This window comes from Ambystoma mexicanum, chromosome 3q (assembly GCF_040938575.1).
Source record: "Ambystoma mexicanum isolate Mex_15411 chromosome 3q, UKY_AmexF1_1, whole genome shotgun sequence".
In the NCBI taxonomy this organism is placed as follows: Eukaryota; Metazoa; Chordata; class Amphibia; order Caudata; family Ambystomatidae; genus Ambystoma; species Ambystoma mexicanum.
Window position 1 is genome coordinate 871,333,271 of NC_090926.1, and position 14,110 is coordinate 871,347,380.

General features: G+C 42.6%; 1 protein-coding gene across 9 annotated transcripts in view; it reads left to right on the plus strand.

Moving 5' to 3' along the window:
* LOC138583059 (uncharacterized) overlaps positions 1 to 14,110 on the plus strand; it is a 433,873-nt gene that overhangs the window by 173,265 nt on the left and 246,498 nt on the right. For all 9 annotated transcript variants that reach the window (XM_069654971.1, XM_069654972.1, XM_069654966.1 and 6 more), the window contains one exon: positions 4,307 to 4,404. In XM_069654971.1, the coding sequence (XP_069511072.1) occupies positions 4,307 to 4,404 (98 nt within the window). The remainder of the gene's footprint in view (positions 1 to 4,306; positions 4,405 to 14,110) is intronic.

Consider the following 14,110-nt stretch of genomic DNA (forward strand, 5'->3'; position numbering starts at 1 on the left):
ATGTATAGCCTCCATCTTTGACCACTATATTGTAAAAAGTAATGTATTATGAAACCTAGGCATCTTCATGACTTTGCAGGATGCTAATATCTAGGTGTGGCCTACACCCTTCTCTATTGTATGGTGAAATGTAGTGTATTGTGAGACCTGGGCCTCTCCCCCACCATACATGATTATCAAAATTCTAGGCATTTAGCCACACTGCGAAGATAAGCTGCAAGACCTATAACCCACTAACCAAAACACTCAAAATCTCTGCATACTGAACTCGCACAAAAACTCACACAACCATCTCTTGCACAGCAAGCTGCACACACTTCACAACACCGCAACAACAAACAGCACATAAACTGAACCAACAGCACACGAGGACTGACAACGATCAGATACTCGCATCAAAGCTCAGCGCACGCTGTATACCAAATTGAAGCTGCCAACAGAACACCACCTCTCTCACTATCGTACTCCCTCTTCACCTTACTAACCCTTCTCGCTTGCAGATCGGCCTGAGCGCCTGGGGACCGATTCCGTTGGTGACGGTGTGAGATACAAATACCTTTTAACTTTAAGTGGCATCTCCCTGCTTAGTAACAGCACCACTGCGCTTTTTATCTCCCCGCAAGTGGCAACAACTTTCTTCGGATATCTTTTATGCCATATGCACCCTTCATCCTTCGCTAATAAGCATGTCTCCTGTAAGCAGACTATATCAGCAGATCATTCCCCCAGTCTTCGCATCACCCCATTCCTTTTTAGCTGGAGAGTTCAAGCCCTGAATGTTCCAGGTGTTCGTACGCCATTCCCTCACATCCTCCACATTCGAAAGTCTATAGTGAGCAGTGTTACTGAAGAGCCAAAATCCTAACCTGTTCAATGCATACCACCCAAGGCATAAGAGCTAACCTGCTGCGATTTCTTGTTCCTTTGACCGTAAAGAGATTTGAAATTCCCATAACCTTTTCTTCCCACAAATGTCCCTTCCCCTTCCCTGCCCCCCACCCACCAAACTTGTTCGAGAGAAATGAAACTCACTCTCTGGGCCTCTAACTAGAGACCAACAACCAGGCCTCACATTTTCCACCCCGTCCAGGACATACTTAGTCAACAGTGCAGCCCCAGCGTGGATTATCGAACCAGGGATTCCTGCTCCACCAAAAAGGAGAGCCCAATTTGTAAGCTGACAATAAAGAAAACATTGTCTAACATCTCCAGTCACCTGGGGTCACCCTTTTCATCACTGTGGTTGGGACCCCTAGGGCTCCTCTGCTTGCCTGCTCTTGACCAGGTCATAGGAGCCCCAGAGGGCCGGGCCCCACTCACTCCCCCCATGGACTGAGACTCTTCCTCAAACGCTTCAGGATTCAGCCGACATTCGGCTTCCTTCATTGATGCAATTTTCCAGTTCTTGACCTCCTTCAGTAAAGCGTAGATCTGTGGAAATCCCCCATTTATGTTAGATTCTTTTTTCCCAGAGCCATTCAATCATGGATCGCATGCTCTTCATTTTACCAAGGTGGCAGTTGCCAGATCTTGATATAGGGGGATAAAAGTGTCCCAAATTGCAGTCTTGGTGAATCCCTCGCCGCCTTCATAATGCGTTCCTTTGTCGTGTAAAAATGAATTCCGACCGGTACGTCCGTCGGGGGGCTATTCTGCAGGTCCCTTGAATGAGTTGGGTGAACCCTGTCCAGTTCCATATCCACATCATTTCAGAGGGCCAGCACGAAGCACAAGAAGTCTCTTACAAACTCTGTTAGGTCTTCATGGGAAATAGCTGCTGCAATACCAGGCAGTCAGATGTTTTTTCTTCATGAACGGTTTTCTGCGTTCTCCTACCATTCCTCCCACCCTATTAGAACATTCACTGAGCTCGTAACCTTGTTCACATAGTACATTCTCTCCTCCACCTCTTCCACCCGTTTGTCCGAGGCAGGGATTTTTTTGCAGACGTTCTGTCGTTCCTTTATGATGTTCTTTATTCATCTCCCCAGGTAGGACCTGCAGGTCGCGCTTTGTGGCGGCTCCCAGGGAGGGGTGGTTACTTGTCAGGGAGTCAGTGGCATGCACCATAACCTCCACCTGCTCACCTTTTTTCAGCTGCTCAGTTGTATTTTGTAATAGGGATGCTATGTCTGATTGTTTGGACCCCTTTATTTCTTTTGCCATTGTGGTGTGAGGCTTTAGGAGACATTTGCTGAGTACTTAATTCCTGCGAGAGGACACTGGGAGGCCGGAAGGAAGAATTCTTGTCCTGAAATGCTGGTGAATTTAAAAGGCCCAGGACAGTTTTGGAGGGTCGGTCATCCACTGCAGCCCGTTGTTCGACTGGTGACTCACCAATGAGGAGCTTTCACCAGCTCTGTATGAGGTCTCACTCTCCCAAGGATCCAGGAAGGGTCATGGCGAGAATGACTCTGGTTCAGAATGGGGAAGTGATCCTCTCGGAGAGCACGCACTAAGTGGCCGCCGTCATGTGGGTGTCCAGACTGAGTATTCGATTAGGGAGGGCTCCCAGACCGGCCCACTGGGGGAAATGGAGCTCCAAGGCCCTTCCCTGTTAATGTCGGCTGATGCGGCTGGATAGAGGCTATGTGGTAGATGCAGCGGGATGGTGTTGAGGGTTACCCCAAGTGCCCTCAATACCCCAGTGGAGATTGGGGTACTCGGAGTGTGAGGACGCTCGTTCTAGTTATCTGTCTAAATGAGCCGCACAGTGGCCGACGCCACCTTGACTTCACTGCTTGGTCCGATCAGGTGCTGGGAACTCAACCAAATCGTTCTCTTTCGGCAAAACTTCGCTCAGCAGTGGGCATCAGTTTAGGGGTGCAGCACTCTGTATTAACGGGCATCCAGGGCATAGCTGTTGGTCTTGGGTTAGCAGCAATCATGGAGCCATCCACCGCGTCTGGGCTCCAAGCCATGCATCCCCCTCCCCTCCTGAAAGGCAATGTTTAAGATTGATTCTACATTGACTAGGCAACAAAAATAATAGTTGAAATGGGTTCCAGCAATGAAGACCAGCAATGAGTCCTCATCGGCTTTCTGCACTTTTTGTGACCAACTAATCAGGTAACCCCTGCATGCAGCACATTAGTATAATCAAGTGGGACATTAATGCAGGTTCCCACTGCTGTAGTACGGGAGTTACTGATAAAAAAAAATGTATAATCTCCCTTAATATTTTTAATTGACAAAGCCAAGATTTGAACACCGTTTCAATCTGAAAATCAGATAGATCATTTAAATAGTGGAAATCAAAACTAAAATATCCTCCTTATTTCCATTCGTAAAAATACTGCTTAGTTGCCTCCAGAACTATTTGGACTAATTAAGACACAAGAGGACTTTGTGAATGTAAAATATTTTTTCATAGGTACCGTCAATCCAGTGAGACATTAAAGGATGTTGCAAATTGTAAAATATTTTATAACATTACAGGATAATGTGAGCTTCAAAAATGTTCTCATATGTACATGCAAAACATTTAAATATTAGTGGATGTTGTTAATATCAAATATTTTATCACATTAACCTTCAATCCATTGAAACATTGGGGGCTATTGAGAACTTAAAATATTTTATCAAGTTTACCATTGAAACATATGGGGATACTTGCGAACTTAGAATATTGTGTCATATGTACCCCAATCCATAAATACCGTGGACAAATGGCCCTAGTATGTGATGTGCTCCTAATGTCGAATACCCTTACTTTTGAGGGTGCCCTAAGGAAAACAAATATATCTTAAGGCATGTGTGTTTGAATACTATCAATTATTTTGATTAAACACATTATTTTTAATAAATATAAGTAAATATACATCAGTTGACAAATACATTAATGTTATAGACATACATAGAACATACCAGGTAATAAAGTGACACCTGTGGAAAGTCAAAAAATGAATAAATAACCACTGTACATGAATACATGAATGTTTGAACACATAAATCAAAAATATTTTTATGAATAATGTGGATCTGTAGTGTGTCGTTTCAACATTTGATAGATGTCATTCAGATTCCTTAAGCGCTGCCAGGCATGTTTCGATCTATTGAAACATTAGATGATATTGCAAAGATTAATTATTTTGTCATATGTATCTTCATGAAAGAAGTTAAATCTGACACTCCTCTACCCTTTATCCTTCTACAACACCATCCCAGACCAGTCCATGTATGTTTTCTTTCATATGAATGACTGATTCTATGTTTTATGCTTTCGTTTGTTGGTTGATCTACCACAGGGCATAATCTATCCTTCATACTTACTTTGCGTCTTGTCTGGTTTCCCATTTCTGTCCAGTCTGCCGACTCTGCCGAGTTGCGTGCCATCTGGATTGAGTTTCTATGGAAATCAATGCAGCTTCCGAATCCAGGCAGAAATAATTCCTCCTGTACATGGTAAGTCTAGTTCATTGATTGAAAGGGTTGGTTCCCGTAACCCTATATAGGTGAAAAGGTACCTGCTTGGTAGCTCTAGGACCTGTGTGACAATCTTTTTCGTATCCAGAACATTGCATGTCTGAAATCTAAGGACAATCTCATCCCATCATCGTTAATGGAATCGGTAACTCCCATTGATGCATCCAATCCATATTTATGTTTGGCTCAAACTCACACCCGGTAAACTATCTGACAGTAGAATGTATTTACCTGCCACCCTTGGACAGCAATAGTGTTTACAAGCATCATTGGAAGGCTTGTTTCTTTGTGTACATTTAATGGAAGATTATTCCATAAACAATATATAACATAAGAAAATAACTTGCAACCCTGTCTGAGTATATTTGAAATAGATACAACCATTGATAGAGTGCTAAGTCAAATCTGGTAAATTAATTACTAATAATGAGAATCATTATTTATTCTCAAAAGTTTTTTTCGGAAGACGTGCTATAGAAGGTCTAATGTGTATTGGATTACCATTTAAATATCCCCCTCGTATTAATTTGCAACAAGGGATGTGTGGCTCTCTTGAGGGTCCTGGTCTTGTAATTATCCCCTAGATCCTGTAGCTGATGGATCTAAAGCATTCTTGGAATTCAGTGATCTACAGTAGTCCATCTTTGATGCCAGCAAATGATGCTAGCTGGTTTGCATTACAATTTTAGATTGTTGCAGAGGAAACAAAATCGCGTAAGAGGTTGCTTATTTTGTGTGTCTATAATAATGTGTAGTAGTAACTTTGTTTCATCAATAGTCATCAATGCACAACATAACACATATAGTCCATTCGATATTCAGATATTAAAGCAATTGACAGTCTATAGATGGATACATATTAAGATTGTGGAATAGTTTATATTTAGGTACAACTGCCCATTCAGCAATAATGTATAAAATGCCAATGCAAGTTCCTATGAATAGACCAATTCTTTATTACAACCTTGAAATATAATCGGTGATGCCCCTGTAGCATAAAATATTGTGTACACAATAGTTGTAGAATGTTATATAGATCAAGGGAGGTGTTCCCTAATTTGAATTAGAAGCGATAATGCTTGTTGAAATAATTATGTGTTATGTTTAGTGTATCCACAATAACATTAGACATTGGTAAACATTTCCAAAAATGTACAATGTATGAAATTAAGTTATACAAATAATAATGGGAAGTAAATCCAATTCATGTGTACAGAAAGTTGTGAGTACCAGGCCTAGATTACAAGATATAAACTAACAGAAATAAAATATTATAAAATAAGCATTGAGCATTAAAATTCAAAATTATAAGAAATGTTGCATCTTAAAAACCACTCGGGATGAATTATGTTGTTTGACCATTAACTGACCCTGGGACCTTTTTCTCTAAGTTTTCATGCCTTCAATATGTAGTTGGATGTGCCATATAATTACGTTGACTGCATCAACCAATAAACACTTGTGGAATCATCTTTGCATGACTTAATGCCATATTTGTGCTACAGTAGGTAACGCCCATCGCTTTCTTAGCACGGAAAAAAGGGCACAAAAGACAATAATGTGCAATCGATTTTCCCAGACATTCCCCCAATAAGGGCACTAATTATCACCATGGGCAATCGTTGCACACCTGGCATGAATCAATATGCAAGATTCCTAATGTCATTTCATGGGAAAGATATCTACTTTAGTTCGATAGGATACCAGACCTATCATCTATCTTTCAAATTCCAAGTAACTACACCGCAGGCTGCTAGTCTTACTATGGATTGGTATTTGTCTAACCATCCAAATCCTAGTTTCTTCTTTTAGTCTAACTTTCGAAGGATGCGGCACAATTCAAGGATTGTCCCAGATGTGTCTTAACCGAAGAGCAATAGAAGTGTCCCTGGTGAATTTCAGCCACAAAGTTTCACAAGTGCCGGGGCAAGACATAAAGTCAATAATGGCCATTTCCTTATTGAACAATGATGCAGAGCTCCAGATCCTCATCAAATAAGCCGACAATCTTAGTATTGGTCCCCATATGCCAAGTTTTGGGTTTTAGCGATGCGACTGGGGTACTGTTTGGGAGATTTACAAGGGAGCACAAGATCTCATCTCAGCTTGATATGTAAAGGAAAGTTTCACATGTCCCACAGTTTGATTCCATATAGTGAGACAGATTGGACGTGACCTTGCTTCTATATGTCTCAGGAGCGGAGTCTATTGCTCCACAACCACATTGATAGGTGAATGACCACACAGCTCCTTCATCGCACAATAATATTAATTTGCCCTTCTGTACTTGTGTTGACCAGCTCAAGGTATTACAAATATGGATGCCAATATACTCACACTGGACATGGTCCTAAGGAAGGTTTCTTCTTTGTAGAGCAAGGCAGGCATTCAGTTTCGGTGGTTTTAATCACAAGTCCATTATATGTGCCGAGCTCGTCAAAAGTACTTCGCTGTTTTTGTAAACCCTTTGCAGTTTTGCAAAACTGCATCATCTGCAACCATCAAAATCGCAACTTTCTTGCTGCTACCAGTAGCGTGTCTGCTTTAAGATGATTGACAGGTGGAATGATGTAATTAACTAACAATGAAAATAATAATTGAACCATTATACATTCCTATTTTACCCCGATGTACACAGGAAAACTCCTTGTAAGTTTCCCTCCTTGACCATACTGCACGACGGTACAATTGCCTCTATATAGACCATGCACTGCACTTAGTATTTTCTAGAGTACCCCTATTCTCGAGAGTTTGTGCAATAACTTTAACCTTGCGACAGTATTGAATATCAACTTCAAGTCAATATAAACAAGATAACAGTTTTGTTTCTGCTATATAACACATTTCTGAACTATGAGATTTAGCCTAAAGACTTGGCCCCGAGAACTTGTATCTGATCTAAACCCTGTTTGCTAGTGGGCTAGTAGGTTATCTTCCATTCAGTTTAACAAATGGCCAATCAAGTTCTTACAGTAAAACCAGACTGAACTATCCAGTAGCAAGATAAGTCTATAATTAGAGACCTCACGCTTATTACCCTTCTTATTTTTGTATATATTTATTTATTTAGTTGCATTTGTAAAGCACTCGCACAGCCCGGGGGCATCGAGGCGCTGTTACAGGAATATGTCTTAGTTGCGCATTTATAACACACTTAATACCCAGAGGTTTCTAAGCGCAGACCCGGGGTTCGAACCTGTGTTGCTTCATGTCATCTTGTTTCCTTGGCGAGCATGTTGCTGCTGGGCTATCCTCCTTCTTATAGATTGGCACTATAATAGCACAATTTCAGCTATGCAGGAAAGCTTTATTCATGTTCATCACATTAAAAATACATTTTAGTGTAGGTGCCCAGATTGTAGGCTCACTGTAGAATAAATCCACAGCTATAATACCAGGGGTGCCTTGCCCTTTTCTGGGACTCCAGTAGGGCCTGTGGTGTGTCTCTACCATGGTGACACATACGTGTTGACCTTCGATTTCACTTACTCCCCCACTGGAGAAAATGTCATTGCTTCCTTTTGATACAGCATACTAAAATGGTTGAACCAATCTTCTTCAGGGATATTGGGGTCTAGGAAACACTACTCTGCAACTTGTCCTGAGCATAGCATCTGCTAGAATAGCTTCACATTTTTTCAGCCCACATCATCTTGCAATTCATTCCACAATTTTGATTGATGCTCCTTTTGTACCATCCTATTCCATTTGTATGTCTGTGGGTGATGTCTTCGCTCATCCTAGTGGACCTTGGTTTTAAAATATGAGGCTGATTTCTTTCAATTTCCCTGCACAGGTTATTTGCAGATGGCAGGGTTTTGGGATGGATCCTGGGCATAGTAACAAATCATTTAACTAGTTTTACCAATTGATTCTAAAAAGCTACCAGGATTCCCCTTTGGCTAGTATTGAGTAAAATTACTTCTAACAGAGGAAAGAGATGGTAATACATCTTTGATAGGATTTCCTTAATATCAGTCTTAGACCATTGCAGTCTGCTTGCACTAAGCACCGCAGTAGGAGTTGTTTCAGAAACCTGGAATGCAAGAGTAGGGGTATATGATGATAAATCACATCTTAAGTGGAGAGTATCATGATCCCTTTCTATTCTTATTTCCACGTGTAGATCAATAACCCATTGCCAGTCTGTAATGAGAGCGATGATATAGTCTATATGAGAACATCTCAAATGTCTGTAGGTAGGACATGCAGGCCTGCCTCCTGGCAGTCGCCCATTACAGAAGTGCAGCCCTGCATCACAAGGCTTAGATGCATTTATGTTGTGTTCCTTACCTCCCACAGGGGTAGAAGGTTCACCTCCCCAACATTGCTGCTACTAACATGATGGTTCTGCATATTTACTTGAGTTGATGTTGGGTTTGATCCCAACTTGGCCTCTGTTCCTGTCTGAATATTCTTATTGCTAACATCATTACCCTTTGGTTAATCTATCAGGTACTGCATCAGGGCTGCAAGAATATGTATGCCTTTCCTAAAATTAATGATTGATACTCTCATTTCGTTGCAATTCGTACAAATACCTAGAGTAGGTGTCGGTGTAATCTCATGGTTAGAATGATCATAGATTTTTGGTTCTAGCTCCACTGTGGGTGCATCTCTCTTACTGTCGTTTATGGACAAACTATCCAGTAGGGAAAATCTATTTTAGGTTTTAATGGCATCATGGATAATTACTTCGGTTTGCTCCATTCCCCCAGTACACCTTCCCCCAATACAGCCATCCATTTCAAGACCTTCAGTCTCCCCTCCCCTTTGTCCCCTAGTGCTGAAGTGATGTGCTGTGCGCCTCCTTACTATTAACCCAATCCTTACCTTGCAGTTGGTGAGTTTTTTTCTTTCTGCGAGTCAGAGGAAGATTGGTGGCTGACTTGACAACAGAACACATTGGCTCTATCAAGAGAGTGGGAAGGAGAATTTGATCATGGAGAAGGGGCTAGGTGTATTGAAGCAGGGTCCTTCCGCGTTCTCTGGGAATGATCGCCCCCAATCCCACAAGGGGATTCCTTCCCCATTTGATCTTGCCTCAGTGCACCACCCCAGTGGGACTATTGTACTGTTCACTCACTACCCTGGGCTCATGGGAAAGGTCTCCCCCTAGAGGAGAAGGGAAAATATCCTCAGATTCGTCACCCAGGGTATTGATTTACACACCTTGACCTTGTGCAGCTGTGTCAGGTCCACTGATGCCTCCTACTGCCAGTAAGTTAATCATGCCTGCCACTACCTCTTCTGCTGGGGTGCAGGTGTGATCTGCTGGTGGCCCACCTCATGCCCCTGGCATGCTCGTTCTGGTTCTGTCAGCTTTTCCTTTGTTTGCCGCTTCAGGTCTCCCCATTTTTACTTGACCTCTTTTTTGCATTGACATTTGTTATGGAAATGCCTGCCCGTTGCCCTTGCAGGTTGTATAGATTAGCCTCATGGTCTGACATATAGACTATCATCACGTCCAGCTATTACTGGGTGGAGTTTGGTGCACAGCATCCTTTTGCGCCTTCTTGGCCACCCTCGGGGTTGTTGGATGTAATTTTGGAGTTCTGGATGGAAGTGGAAGGTCTTTCAGTTGTCCTGCTGGTCTTCCTGGGCTTCTTCCTGATTTGCACCAGTTTCTGTGATGAGTTGTGCTCATTCTATGTGTAAATGACATGAAGTGCAAGTTTTTCGGTCAGCGTCACATTTCTTGCTCCACTTCGGAGCATTTCTGCTAGATGTGCTACAGACAGGCGTATCCCGGTGGGTGTGGCCTTTTTGCACCATTATTTGTGTTTCTTTTGCGCAACATTTTGTGATATGGTGTGCCAAGTGCATTTTTTGTTATTTCTTTGTGAATATGCATGGCGCAATTTGATGTGCAATGGTGCAGCACATCCTTGGGCCATTGCACTGCCCACTTTTTTGAGGATCTTGGCCATATTATGCATGTCAGAGATATGGAAATTAAAATACTCCTTTTGCCACTTGGCTAGAGGCACTAGCATCTTTGTTGTCACAGATGTTAGGCAAAGTTTGAATGCAGTACCCTCTGGGAACACTACAAGCAACTACAGGTATAGGCAACCCAACCTTTGGTATAAGCTTGTGCCACACAATTTCGGAAGCGTGTTGAGCAGCCAGGCTTATCTCAAGAGGGGAAATGTGAGCAGTAGTGGAGTTACACAAAGATTCACAGTTACAGGTATTTAAATAAACTCTTACACTCAATGTTTCTTGCATAAACAATTATTTATTTATCAGTCTGTTATAAAGCCTTATTTAGAATGGAGCAATATACTAGTAACACACAAATACACTTCAATACTGTACACTCTGAGTCTCTGAATCAGAAAAGACCCTTTTGGGATGGCCCACAGACACAACCTACACCCACAGGGGACTTCAATGACAAGAGTGCTGGGGACATTAATATCTTACTGTTGGCATTCAGAACACTCTTAAAAGTTGGTAAAAGGCAAAGGTTATTAGAACACAAGAGATCATCAATATTCTTAAGCAAGGCAAATACTTTCAGATCCTTTTAGAAGAGTCCTACAATTCAATAGGCTAAGCCAAAGTCAGTTGGCAGAAAGTCTTTGTATAGGATGAAATACTTCTGGCAAGTAAATGGAAAAGTCTTTGCACAAGTTCTTAGGAGTATTAGATAAAAAAGAAGAATCAAATGTAGGACCACAAGCTGATTAGACTTGTGAGTTGCAGAAGTTACAAACACTTACACAGTAAGAGGTAAGTTCTCTAGACTTGTTTTACAGTACCTTCGCAATGAAGAAAAGATGCAGCTGATGACTTCTGTTCCTATGCAGCTCTGCAGATCTCACTGTTCCTGGGCCTGAGTCGTGGGGACAAGAGGGAGGACGTCTGGGTACTCCTGCACTGCACTGGGATGGTCAAAACTTGCAACCGGCAAACTTCACTTTCAGTGGCTTGTTCGCGTTTCAGCTTCTCGCGGCTACCACAAATAGCGGCTACTGGCTGTTGAGGTGGGCTTTCCTTCCTTCTGGGGACCCACACTCTGTTGTGCTCAGGCTTGGTCAGTCCTGCTTCTTGGGAGTCTGGAGGATCTTCTAAAAGCTGTAGGCCAGCTTAAAAGCAACGCACACAATCTGGTGTTCCTCTCCCTGGCTACACGGTTTACAGCAGCAACTCTGTGGAAAATTCAACCAGCTCCGAGATGAATGTCCAGGTGGCTTACTTTGGAGTTGATAGGTCCCACCAACTCAATGGGAGAAGTCGTCCTTGCAGGGGCTTCTCTGTTGATGCGAATTTGGCGTTTCGGCTCTGCAGCAGGGCTTCACCAAGCAAACCAGCGGTCCAGGAGTTGCATCAGGCCTCCTCTTCAAGCTCTTCTTCGGTTCCTTCGTCCAGTGGTTGACTCTGCCTTCCAAGCCAAAGGACTCGCCTTTTATTCAGTTCTCTCCCATTCATTCCAGCCTAGCTGTCGCTCACCCAGCAGGGTGGCTGTCCTTTGCGGACAGTCAGCCAGCCAATCACCACAGAGTGCATTTGGGTCTCCTAGGAGACTAAGCACAGGGGGTTTCGGGCACCTCCCTCACTTCCTGCCTACCCCAGACACTCTGGAGCCAGAGGCAGCTTCACTCCTGCATCCCGCCAAAGGTGAAATGAACAAAGACACCAATCTGCGGATTAATGAAAATTGACTTCTGATCAAGAAGCATGTCTTTCCTGTCATTTTACACTCCCCTCTTGAGATAAAGAAAATATAATCGTCTCTCACAAATTCTTTTATGGGAAGTACATCATCCCAATATAATGTAATGTCATTTGCATAGCGCCTTTATCCCATTCGTATGGCCTCAAAGTGCTGTAAGTGAACGCCCTGGGAGGAATGTCACAAACTATCAATGAAGGGAACATTTCATTTTGCCGTTCACACTGCTTCTCGATCTCCGGAAAATACAAATATTTTAAAAAATGACATTATCCCCAAGCCCCAAACCTTCACCAACCATCCTTCCTCGCCCTGCCTACATGCCCCCTGCCCTCAAACCACCCTTTACATTATTTTAGATCACTTTCCCATGTTTATTCAAAGAGCTTTGCAACAGCAATGCTTCATGAAATATATGACTAACATTTTGGCAAAACAAGAGATGATGGTTGGAAGGTTTAGAATCATTTTTAACCTCTGGCATTGCCCTGGGCATCCAGACTAGTCATGCCTAGAAACACTTGTGTACAGGCGCGTTATAAATGACATATATCATATCATATATGGTTCTTCACCTGCCAAGCCATTAAAAAAGGGGAAAGACCATATGCAAATCAGGCCTGGTCCTATCCCCAGAGGGCCAGTCCAGCCCGAACTGCTAGGTCACATCCCTTCTGCACGAGACCACCAGCATCCCCAGACATGTTTCAGCGTCATCAGTGAGGAGTAGCTTGGTTCTCTAGGCCCAGCAGGCACGGGACCCCCGTCTGGAAATACCCGTCCCAATCGGGGTGACAATAGCAAAACAAAAGACGTGCTGGCTGGGAGGTTTAGAATACATCTTAACCTCTGGCATTGCTCTGGGCAACCCTCCAGACCATCGTTGTTAGCCTGCCAAGTCATTACAAAAGTGGAAAGACCATATGCAAATCAGGGTTGGTCCCATCCACAAAGGGTCCGTGAAGCCCGAACTGCAAGGATGCATTCCTTCTGCACAAGACCACAAGTATCCCCAGACATGTTTCATCCAGGGCACCATGCTCTGCGCCACATTTTTAAAAAAAACGACTGGATGGATTCATGACACAACAAGAAGGCGTTCCTTCGAGCACTTCGTGCCTGGTTTGTTTGTTATGTGGTGTAAATCCATCTGGCAGTTTGGGCTGTGCACATGAGCAGAAATTGGACATTTTCCCTGTGGGAAAATAAATGGAAAAGTGAAAAACGCACAGTTTTTTTTAACCTTTACATTTTTTTAACCTTAACACAGATTTGCACAAAACTCTGCAGCCCTGGGGGGCACGGGCCCTTATATAGGAATGTCAAACGCCGTGCTGATCCGTCCTCCGTCTCAAAGGTTAACAATAGAATCCTTGTTTTTCCTATGTATGGATGAAAATATATCAGCAAAGTTATGGTGGGTTTAAAATGCTTGAAAACCACCTTGCACCTGATACGAACACACTCACTCACTGACTCACTATCTCTCTCTCTTTCTCTCTCTCTCTCTCTACCGGAAAAGAAAAAAGTAAACATGCCACAAGGAAAGCACTGTCGAAGTACACATCTAAAAAGTATTTATTTCAATGTAAGAATGTAGAAACCCTTCAGTGTTTGTTCATAAGAGTGTATAGTCCTCGGAGCAAATTTTTTTTAAAGAATTTAGTATCAGCAAATTTACACTGATAACAAGACAGAAAGTTTGGATAACATCAGGAAAGTAGAGAGAACTTATGCTGCATGTCACATCTATTGGTGGAGATGTTTTACTTTATGGCCAAATGTGTGGACTTGCTAAAGACTGACATCCAGTGGTTTTCAGAATGACAAAGGAAATATGCATTTAATTTCGAATTAAAGCAAATCACATGTGACTTGTTCTCATGCATATTCATTTCATTCCTGTAAAACGAAAATTGATTTTACGATTCTGTGGAACTTTGAGTTCAGCTCTATTACAGATCTTAGTGGTATTCAAGTGTATTCCAATCTCTTGGATTCTGC